Raw genomic sequence first — 11,938 nt, 5'->3', positions numbered from 1 at the left:
TCAACTAAACACATGTTCTATATCTACATGATATGCTAACTTAATAATTTAAAATCTAAAAACACGAAGAACACTGTAAAACCGGACATACGCCGTCGTAGTAAAACCGGGGGCTGTTCTGGGTTAGATAATTAAAAACTGTGATAAACTTTGATTTAAAAGTTGTTCTTCTGAGAAAATGATTTTTTTTATGAACATGAAACTATATCCAAAAATCATGGTTAAACTCAAAGTGGAAGTATGTTTTTCAAAATGGTCATCAAGACGTCGTTCTTTCGACTGAAATGACTAACTCTTACAAAAACGACCTGTAACTTATATTCTGACTATAAACTTATACTTTTCCTGTTTAGTTTCATAAATTTCAGTTCAATATGAAACCATAGCAATTTGATTCGCTCAAAACGGATTTAAAACGAAGAAATGATGGGTAAAACAAAATTTGTTAAAAATGGTTAATTTGACTACGGGATAAATTTACAAAAATCTATACTAACCATAACTTAACTAACTTATATTGTATTATACATGTAGTCTAATATATATTATGTAACCTTGATGGACCATAGACACGTATACAATGTTTTGACATATCATATCGACGTCATCTATATATATTATTTGGAACAACCATAGACACTCTATATGCGGTAATGTTCGAGTTAGCTATACAGGGTTGAGGTTGATTCCAAAATAATATATATACTTTGAGTTGTGATCGAGTCTGAGACTTGTATACACTGGGTCGTGGATTGATTCGAGATAATATATTGATTTATTTCTGTACTACTAACTGTGGACAATTAATTGTGAACTACTAACGTGGACTGCTGACTTAACAACTTAAATCGTTAAAAACGTAAATAAAATATGTTGTGAATATATTTCGATCATACTTTGATATATATGTATATATTTGCTATAGGTTCGTGAATCGACCAGTGGCCAAGTCTTATTTTCGGCAAAGTAAAAATCTATGAAAGTGACTTATAGTCCCACTTTTAAAATCTATTATTTTTTGGATGAGAATACATGCAGTTTTATAAATGTTTTACAAAATAGACACAAGTGATCGAAATTACATTCTATGTTGAATTATCGAACCGAATATGCCCCTTTTTAGCTTGGTAGCCTAAGAATTGGTGTTTATTATAATTGCCACCAATTGACGCGAATCCTAAAGATAGATCTATTTGGCCCAACAAGCCTCATCCGAGTTACGGATGCTTTAGTACTTCGATTTATCATGTCCGATGAGAGTCCCGGAATGATGGGGATATTCTATATGCATCTTGTTAAGGTCGGTTACTAGGTTTTCATCATATGAATGATTTTTATGCAGATTGCATGTTATTGAAAAATGGAAATGGAAATCTTGTGGTCTATTATTATGATTTGATAAATATATAGGTTAAACCTATAACTCACCAACAATTTTGTTGACGTTTTAAGCATGTTTATTCTCAGGTGATTATTAAGAGCTTCCGCTGTTGCATGCTAATTTAAGGACAAGAATCGGAGTCAGCATGCTTGTAATATATTGTTTAAAAACTGCATTCGGAGATTTAAATCAAAGTGTAATATTATTGTAAACCAATACGTAATGTTTGTGTGTAAAACGTTATCTTTTAGATTATCATTACTTGATAATCTACGTTATGGTTTTTGAACCTTTATTGATAAATAAAGGTTATGGTTTTTTTTTAAAAACGAATGTAGGCTTTGAAAAACGTCTCATATAGAGGTCAAAACCTCGCAACGAAATCAATCAATATGAAACGTTTATAATCGATATGAACGGGACATTTCATTCTATTCCTTGACTCAATGCATCTTCCGCTTGACGACAAGTGTGTCTCAACCTCGATGAGTTCACAACTTATGTATCCGTTAAAAGCTCAAATCTTGGCGTAAGTATCTACCATAACCCAAAGAGCATTATTGTTAGAACATAAACTCTTAAATAACTTTTTTTAGGGTCAGAGAATAGAACATACATATAGAATCTGTGATGGTCGAAATCCGTCTAGCCATTGGAACAACCGCTCAACGGGATATCTCCACGACAAAAAATTAATTTATTCAACTCAATACAAATTATTTAAATCATATCAAAAAATATATATACATTCAATCCACTTACCCTTAAATTCAATACAAATTAATTAAAGAATAACATTGAAATTTGAATTTTACCTAAAAATTGAAATTTGGGACCTCCTTGCATATATTGATTTAGAACGAAGCAATTAGATTCGTTGAAGAATTTCGTCCCCTTCAACAGAAAATCGATCACTGAGTGGTAATGATTTATGAAACGAAAGTTAATTGGTCTCCGATTGATATTATTGGTTAATTAAGATGAAAATCAAAGCATATCTTCTTGTGCTATAACAGTATGCGAATTCTTATTAGGTTAATGAAGATGAAGATGTAATCTCGATTCGATTTGAAGATAGTCTGCGTTTTTTGAGAGGAAATCAGGGTCTTTGTTTGATCGACAATGAATTCAGTTTTGCAAAACCCCTAATTTAACATTTTGATCCCGTCCTTTTCTTTTATTTGAAGGGTATTTTAGTCGCATTATTGTTAAATTTTTAGATTATGAGGTCATAATCATGACATGGACTTTTAAAGGGTCTAGATTTAAAGAATGTTTATGAATGGATGGTTAGGATTAGAAGGTAAACATTTAGATGATCTATTTTTGTGTTTGTTATTATATATAGTAGAGATAGAGATATAGAAGTAGAGATGATTAAGGAACACTTGATGCATTATAAAGTACACTACAGTACTACACGTCTCCATTTATTGCCATTTCTTTAAATTTACCTTTGATTACTGGTGCAGATAAATCATAATTTCCTAAATCCAATCATTCATGGGTAAATGAGTTGAAATTGCCACAACTAGATAGATCATAGAAGTATGGCCCAAGAAAGATAAAGAAGTGTAGAAACAGAACAAACAATGAGCATCAAATCTTATAAAGGAAAATGTATAAAATTTCGTATTGTAGAACATAACATTTCTGTTCAATAATACTTGTTACTCAAAAGGTGAATAACCAGTAGTATACAAAGCAAAAAGCTCCCATTTTTACCCTAAAAGGGGCTCGGGAACATAGAATGCAGAAATAGGCCTTACGTGTTAAGACCCGCCCAATTTTTAAAAGCGATAAGCGCTTCCGTTTTCTTAATACTTCTCTTCCTCAATTTCGACACTTTAAGTTTCTTATGATTCTCCATAAAAGCTTGTTTATATCTCCATTTATCTACAAAAATCTTCATCTCTTGAGATTTTTCCACAACTTGCATTACAGCATCAAAGTAACCTCCTTTAACTAAAGCATAAAGCAAAGCATCAACCAAACCATGATCCAATTTAAAACTCTTTTCGCCATTTAACAACATCCTTTTCTTAACATCATTCCACATCATCAAAACACTAAAATAGTTTCCTGCAGTCATGTAGCCGTTAACTAAAGAAAGATACGTTTGCTCAGTTGGTGTAAATTGAAGAAACACCATTCTTCTAAAAGTCCTTCTAGCATCTTCCAAACGCCCAGCTTTACAAAATGCATGAATAATGGAATTCCAATCGTGGGTCCCAATTTTCACTCTCGGGTCATCAACTACTTCATCTAAAAAAGATGCCATTAGTTCGGGGCGATTGTTTTCGGTTAAACCCGTCATTATTGTTAAATAACTCCCCATTAAATCACTTATTCTTGCTTCTCTCATATCTCTAAAAAGAGAAAACGCCGACTGAAAATCTTGACTAGACATAGAAACGTCTATCAATGTATCAAAACTATTAACATCGAGTTCAAGCCCTAAATTGCACATTTCAGATACCAATTGTGCAGCTTCTGCTGTTCTTTGTTCTTTACCATAAGCTTTCAAAATTGACACATAAACTCCAAGTCCAACCGAACCTTTTTGCAAATTCATTTCATCAAGAATGTTGTGCGCTTTTTCTAATAATCCAAGGTTAACACAAGCATTTATAATACCATAACCAACAGAGTTTTCAACTATAACGTGTGTGGATTCTAATTTTTGAGCTTCAAGGATCAAAATTGCTAAATCCTTCATGCTTCCATGTTCAAGATATCCATTCGTTATTTTACTGTACGTTTCTTCACTAAAGTTTACACCTTTACCATTAAATCCTCTCAAATTGTTCAAGATGGTACTCGAAACGGATTCAAGATTACCTGATTTTACATACCCACTAATCAAATTACTAACAAACATTGTCCTATCATCATCAAGACCAAATCTAGGTACCAAGTCTTCTAATTCAATTATCTTTTTTTCGAGTGCTTTAGTTGCGTATAAATAAGCAAGGCAGCCAAAACTCGTCTTATCAGGGAGCACACCTAACAAAGACATTGTATCTAGAACCATTTGTGAATCGATAACCGATTTGAGCTCGTAACAACAACCCTCCAAAGCAGCATTACAAGCAGTCAAACTAGGCCTTAAAGAATCCAACTTTTCCTCATTTGCAACCCTACAATTCTCTTTAAAAATCTCGAAAAATTCACGAAAATTACCACTTTTCCTACTAACTTCCACAGCAACATCACCCCACATACTAAAAGGAACATAAAACCTATTCTTGAACATACACTTTACTAACACAAATACAGGTGCAGCACTACTACTCTTTATAGAATTCAAAAACACCTCAATTGTCTTATGCTCTAATAAACCTTTATCAGATTCTAATACAAACATTAAAGTAGCAAAAGCCCTTTTAAGATTAAGGGCATCATTATCCGCTAAACATAAATTAGTAATCAACGAGTTAATAAGATTCTTACTTGGTAATACAGATAACGAAGAAAGAGATTTAAATGACTTCCAAGCTTCATTTATGTTGTTTTCATTGAGAGATGATTGAAGGGTGGATTCAAGATTTTGTTGGGTATGTAAAGGTGTTGGATTTATGATTGGGGTTTTAGAATTAAGGGGTTGTTTGGATTGGGGTTTAGTGACTGAAAAAATTGAAGGCTGTAAAAAGGAATAAAGAGAAGGTGGAGATGGGTTATCTGGTTGTGATGAAAAGTACCGGAGTAAAGGGAAAACTCTTCTTTTCCACATTTTATTGTTCTGCAAATACCCAAATACAAGATTCAGGTGAATGTACAGAGACGAATAGATGCATATCATGTGAATTATTAAGTGAATAAGTACAATAATATAGAGAAATTAAACACACAAGCTGGAATAGCTCAGTTGGTTAGAGCGTGTGGCTGTTAACCACAAGGTCGGAGGTTCAACCCCTCCTTCTAGCGATTATAATTTTTTTTATTTTTCTTTGATTAATTATTAAATATCATACTTTCTCTGTCTTAACCCTACATGTGATAGTTTGTTTACTTTTTTATCTTTAACTTTTTTTTTTCTTTTTTTTTTTTTTTTATCTTGAATGCATATCTTAGGAGGGTGTCCATAATACCCGAATCCGCAATCCGAATAACCCGAAAATCCGATCCGAAAATATCCGAAAAATCGGATATCCGAAAATCGATATCCGAACTTTCGGATTCGGGTTTCGGATAGCACTTTTCAAAATTTTCGGATATTCGGATATCCGAATATCCGAAAAAATATATATATATCATTAATTAAATAATATTTCTAAATTAATACTCCGTAACTATAACAGGGGCAATGGGCCATTGGGCTGTATAAGCAAAAGAGAATAAGCCATGAGAGTTTGGTAGACAATACAGAAAGTCAACAACAAACCCTAGATCTAAATACATCTCTACTTCACGAAATCACAAACCCGAATCTCATCTCAATCGGTTTTGGGTTTTAATCAGATACAGATTTAATCTACTTAGGTTTCAATACATGTTGCTGCTTTCGTAATTGGTACCTGCTGGCTGCTGCTATTTAGTTAGTTTCTTGTTATTGTTTAATATTGGAAAAAGCTTGAACTCTTGCACTGAAAGAGATAATTAGTGGCAAAGTTGGGACGGAACTTGGTAGCTGGATGCCAATATATACAAGTAATAATGAAAAGATAAATTTAAATTTTAGTTTAGTCCATACTACTATAATTATTTTCTTTCCATCATACTGCATCAATTCAATTCTTCTAATATATGGGGCGCATATGCAAATGCATACCATCCATGTATATGATGTACTCCGTATCTTATATGATAAATAGAAGTTGTTATACTTAAAAGACCATTCCCATTCATGACACTCTTCTTCATATTAACACAAGCGCCACATCACCATTTCCTCCTCATTTCTTTGTTATCACTAACTCATCGCAATTCACTCCCAACCATAACATTACAACACCTCCATTATTTTATTATTAAACTTACTACCCTTCAATTTATTACCATTCTTTTTTATTATTATTAATTATTTTATTATTATATATTATTTAAAATGAACTGATAATAATATGATAGAGCCATATAAAAAGATGAAAAGGAAAAAACAGCATCTTCTTCCTTTTTCTTCCTACAGCCATTTCCAAAACCCAGGTTTCAGCCTATAAATTAAATTAAATCAAAGTATAAAAACAAAACAGAAATAAGTACTAATTAAAAATTAGAAAAGAAAGCATAATCTCGTCCTCCAAAATGCCTAATATTCACAAAATGAACCACGAACAAAGATTGGCAAGCTTTTCACGAGTTGTTGCCATCGGTGTTAAACATTGACGAGCTTGAAGACGGGATATTGGCATCTACCGCTGGGAATGCTCTAAAAAATGGATTTAACTTTGTTACTTGCTTTTTGGTATTTCTTTTTAAATCATGTTCTTTTTCATTTAAAAAGCAGCATCTTCAACAATACTTGATAAAGTGCAAGAGTATTGATGAATATATATAATTTTATTTGATCTTAAATTAAAATTGAAAGTTCGGATATTCGGATAATCCGATATCCGAATCCGAAATTTCGGATATCCGATCGAAATTTCGGATTCGGATATCGGATGGGCAAATCAACTATCCGAATTTTCGAATATCCGAAATTCAGGTATCCTAATTTTCGGATATCCGGTTTTGAACACCCCTACTCAGGAGTATAAAAACTTTACTTCTTTATTATTATCTATTAATAAAATTAAAAGAGTAAATTAACACAATCTAATATGAGTCGACAACAAGCGTCGATTTATTGGCGACTTGACTGACTCTTTGTGCCTAAATTAAATTCCAGGCATGATTTAAAACACATGAAAATTTGATTCTAACATTTTCATGGCGTCTATTGCTATTTTTATTTTATTATTTTATTATTTTTTTAAAAACTTTTTCCTAATTAAAGGTCGGAGGTCCTCTCGGAAGCAATCTCTTTATTCGTCGAATAGAAAGAGGGATGACTTTCTCTACTCTTGAGAGTGTTTCACTCTGGGTGTAGAAATGACTTATCTTTATTCTCGGATATGGAAAGGATTGTCTACATATCATCTCCCCCATACAGTACACATGTGATATTGGGTTTTGTTATTGTTGTTGTATTCTAATATGAAATTCTAGGTACCATAAATGAGATGAATAAAGTACTTTTCTAACATTGAACTTTTTTACATTGATTTTTTTAACGTAAATAGTCTTTAGTGAAAACAACTATTACTATTACTATTACTTTACTATTACTACTATTTTTTTCATACTAATTGAGAAAGTTTTGAAATAGTAAGTGAATAGTAACAACTTTTACGCTTTAACGACGTGTACGTTTCGCATAAACAGTTGTACTCACAAGGCTACTACTATGCTATACAATTTTTTTTTTTTTTTTAAATCTCCCCCTCATTATCCCCTAAAAATTTTACTAAAGAACTGTACAAAAACGTTGCTCCCATTTTTTTAAACAAATTTTCATCAAAATTACTATTATACATTAATTACTTTACTACTACATACTAATTGACATAGTTTGGGAACGGTAATTGAAAAGTAACCACTCTTACACTTTATCGACTTGTACGTTGTGAAGAAACAATGTTTTTTCTTTTTTTCTTTTTTAAATTCTCCCCCTCATTCTTCCGGACAAACTTTACTAAAGGACTTTACAAAAACGTTGCCCCCATTTTTTTAAACTAATTTTCATCAAAAAAAAACTTTATGGTTACTTCTTATTTTGTTATTTTTACCCTTCTTTTTCCCTATAATTTTTCCTAAACATTGTCAAAAAGTTTTTACACGATGGCGCGGCATCGCGCGCTGCCTAACACTAGTTGAAGACTATTTCATTATTACACAACATTTTTTTTATTCAAAATACACTTTTATCCCTTATTTTTTATATACTCTTTTTATTTACCTAAATAAATAAAGTACATTTTTACATAATTTTTTTTTATTTATAGAAGTGAACTATATATTTGAGAGAGTTAAAAAAGAATAAACGACAATTAAATTAGAACGGATCAAGTAATATTTAATGATATCGTATGTGACTGGATATTTGAATGAGGCTCGTGAGGACTGAGGTAGGCCTAAAATAGATGTGCATTTGAAGCTTTTGATTAATCGTAACTTTAAACGGATGGTGGGTTCATCTTTGAATTGATTACTCGCTCTAGCGAAGAAATTTTGATCCCATCAAAGTTGGCATCTGTTTTTTTGTCAATTTAGACGAGGGGTGTGACGTGATTAATGGTCGCAGCTTAGACGATTCGGTAGACCTGGTTTCTCCGGATGGCGTTTCTGCTTTGGATAGTTTTGTCGTAGGTTTTAATGGTACGATTGGCGCTAAGAAGGATTCCTCAGTTCGTGGTCCCGGTGTTTATGTAGATCAAATGAGTTATATCTATAATATTTTTTTAAACAGCTGATATTTTATTAAAATCAAACAAGGAGTTATAAAAAGATTACAGAGGGTTACTTAGTCAATTTGACCAAGTAGGAATCTATATATAATGCTCTTGGTAGAGTAGGCTTGCAGGGTGCTTCACCGTTGAAGGTTGCAATTGTTTCTTCAAAACCTTCTATTGTTTTGTGTAATGACGCAGACCTTTTGGAAAATGTTGGTTGTTTTAGTGATGTCAATTCGTGTGTTGGCAATGAGTGCACATCTTCTTGCGCAATGTTTCTTAATAATTTACAGCTTCACAATGAGAGTAGTCTTTGTTCGGCGTTAAGACTAAGTCTAAGACAAATGTTGTGTCAAAGATGAGGGCTAAGCCAAAGGCGCCTAGGAGTCGGTTGATGTCACCTCCTTCACTTTGCATGACTTGGCGTCTGAGTATGGATATGGTGATTTTGATGCGTGTGGTGTTCTTGATCGTGATGAGGGCAAGAAGAGTTGTCCCACATTGTTTGAGGAAGATGTGGAGTACTCGTTTTCTTCAAGGTTAGGTAAGTCGGTTCGATTTGTGAAGTTGAAGAAAAATCATTCAAACCTATTTCTAAGACTAATAATAAGTTTGTTAGTGCGGCCATGAATAAGCTTTGTAAGTTTTTTTTACGGGATTTGAGGCTTAGCAAATGAGTTAAAAGTTACTTGGTTTTTTTTTATGGGTTTATGGTTTGTTGGTAGTTATGTTTTTTGGAGTTTAATTCGTGTTTTAGCTTCTAGAGTTGTTTGGTGCTAGAATTTTTAGGCTAGTTGGTTGCGTTTTTTTATTTATTTGTTTTTTTTAGGTGTTGTTTGTTTTCTCTATTGCAGATCTTATTTTGTCTTATGTCTGCGGGCGGGCATATGTTTTAATTGCAGACGATTTGTTTTTACGAAGACATAAGACAAAAAAAAGATCTTCAAATGTCTTCAAATTAGAAGCTTCACTTTTGAAGACATTTTCTTCACTCCTCACCACCTCCCTTCCCTTCCACCACCTACCTTCCCTTTCAATCATTTCCCACCTACTTCACACATCCAGTAGCACCACTCCATCACTGTAACGACCCTGGTTTTTCCTACGTTATTTATTAATAATTATTATTATTAATACGCTTGATTAAACGAATGTATGTTATTACATTTACATGTTGCTTTAATTGCCCGTACTTGAACTTTAAATGCCCGAAACGTCTTTGTGACACCCGGAACTTGCACGAATAATATTTTAAGATATTATTTACATTCATGATTAATTTTATTAATCATTTTAATTAACTAAAGCTATTAGTTAGTTACTTGGGCTTAAGTTGGACTTTTAGTGGACTTACATGTTACTTGCATACAACTTGGGCTTTATACATGTACATGGACTTATGAGAGCCCACCCTACTTATTAGTTGGACTTAATTAGCCCATTAAGACTTGCAAGTATCAAACTTAAGTGTAACTAGTTAGTTACATCCATTTAGAATCTTGTTAACACTTGATCCCCATGTAAACACCTCTTTTACCCAACTTTTGTCATCTTTACATGCTAGTAACCACAAGACTCCTCCCACCCTCCATTTTTCTGCAGAAAAAACGTGGCCTTAGAGCCATTTGATGGGAGTTTTGGTTTTCAAATTTCACTACTTACTTCATTCACATTTACTCTTTCATTTTACACACACATTACTTGCATACTTTTCTCTCTTTTCTCTCTCATTCTTCTCTAAAGATTGTAAGTATTATGAACAACTTTTCTTCTCTTTTCTTTGTCCCAAAACTGAATTTAAACATCACATAATCATCATCATCTTTTGTTGTTTGTTACTTAATCTTGTTGTAGTTTAATTACTTGTAGATTATTAAGTTGTTTACTTACTTACTTACTTGTCTTTCTTTACTAAGTTACAAGATCAAACTTTCTAGTTTTGATTCTTCATCTTTATCTTGTTATGACAAGAACATCAAGAACATAATCTATCTAGTTATGTTCTACATATTTTGTTTCAAAAGATTTAAAGTTTATAATCTTTATAATTGTTACTTGTGTTCTTGTTTGTTGTATGTTACTAGAATACCACCTTCATGGTTGGTTTAGGCTTATCATTTATTTTCTTTATTTCTTATTGTTAGTTGCTTACTACATATTTGAACAAGGACATGAAACCAACAAGAGCTTACACTTTGGTGCAAGTATCATGGATCCAACACTTGGTTGTGATCTTTCTTAGTGTTCATGAACTTGTTCATAAACTTACATGTAACCTTGGTTCATCAAACACTTACAACACTTGCACTTGAGTTATGATGGAAAAACCTTGGTCAAAATGATGTTAACACATCAACGAGTTGTACACTTGAAGCTATACGCATCAAGGATGAGAACCGTGATGAACATCAAGCACCGAGACAACCGGAACTCTCCAAAACCCACTGTTCTGTCCAAAACCTACTGACCTACTGCTTCTGGAACAGACCAGCAGACCTGGGCTGTTCTAACCTTGATTTTTAGATAGAACTTTTCGAGTAGATAACTTTTCATATAGGACTCGTCTTAATCCGAGTTACGGTTTGGGATTTATGGCCCTCCGATCGTTACCATGTCCTTTAACGTTGTGCAGAAATTTCTGACCTACTCGCACTTAGACCGTCGCCACGGTCAAACCAAGACGAGTTTGCTTCTGTAAATTTTACCACACTTAAGGGACTCATAGACGGAGCCATGACCACTGGTCTCACCTTAATTCAGTAAGGGTAGAGGCCGTGGTGACTGACCGAAGTCAGCCTTTGTTTTAAACGACTTTCATAAACGAGTCTTACTTGTTACCTTTTGTTTAATGATGATTGATGATGACCCTTATGACCTTAATTACGTACTTATAAACCTTTTGAGACGACTTATTGACTTAGTGCTATTTGACTTAGGTTGAGGACGTTTGGACCGTTACTTGCACACCACTTTCCGACTACTACCTTACCATTACTACCAATCATTGTGAGTTATAGCATTCCCTTTTTACTTTAACTTATTTTGGGAACTGAGAATACATGCGGATTTTATGTTTTACATACTAGGCACGAGTACTTAAACTTTATATATGTGTGGGTTATAT

General features: G+C 33.1%; 1 protein-coding gene and 1 non-coding gene across 2 annotated transcripts in view; one reads left to right on the top strand and one right to left on the bottom strand.

The window, feature by feature from the left end:
* Positions 1–3,053: 3,053 nt before the first annotated feature.
* Positions 3,054–11,938, bottom strand: part of LOC139871716 (pentatricopeptide repeat-containing protein At1g69290) — a 21,576-nt gene continuing 12,691 nt past the window's right edge. The window contains exon 2 of the mRNA XM_071859450.1: positions 3,054–5,123. Within this exon, the coding sequence (XP_071715551.1) occupies positions 3,147–5,123 (1,977 nt within the window). The 3' untranslated portion in view covers positions 3,054–3,146. The remainder of the gene's footprint in view (positions 5,124–11,938) is intronic.
* On the top strand, positions 5,235–5,308 carry TRNAN-GUU (transfer RNA asparagine (anticodon GUU)). Its single transcript has one exon. It is a non-coding gene; the product is annotated as a tRNA-Asn (tRNA).

This window comes from Rutidosis leptorrhynchoides, chromosome 10 (assembly GCF_046630445.1).
Source record: "Rutidosis leptorrhynchoides isolate AG116_Rl617_1_P2 chromosome 10, CSIRO_AGI_Rlap_v1, whole genome shotgun sequence".
Lineage (NCBI taxonomy): Eukaryota > Viridiplantae > Streptophyta > Magnoliopsida > Asterales > Asteraceae > Rutidosis > Rutidosis leptorrhynchoides.
The sequence above is the reverse complement of the archived record's forward strand: the minus strand, read 5'-3'. Positions and strand labels throughout refer to the sequence as shown.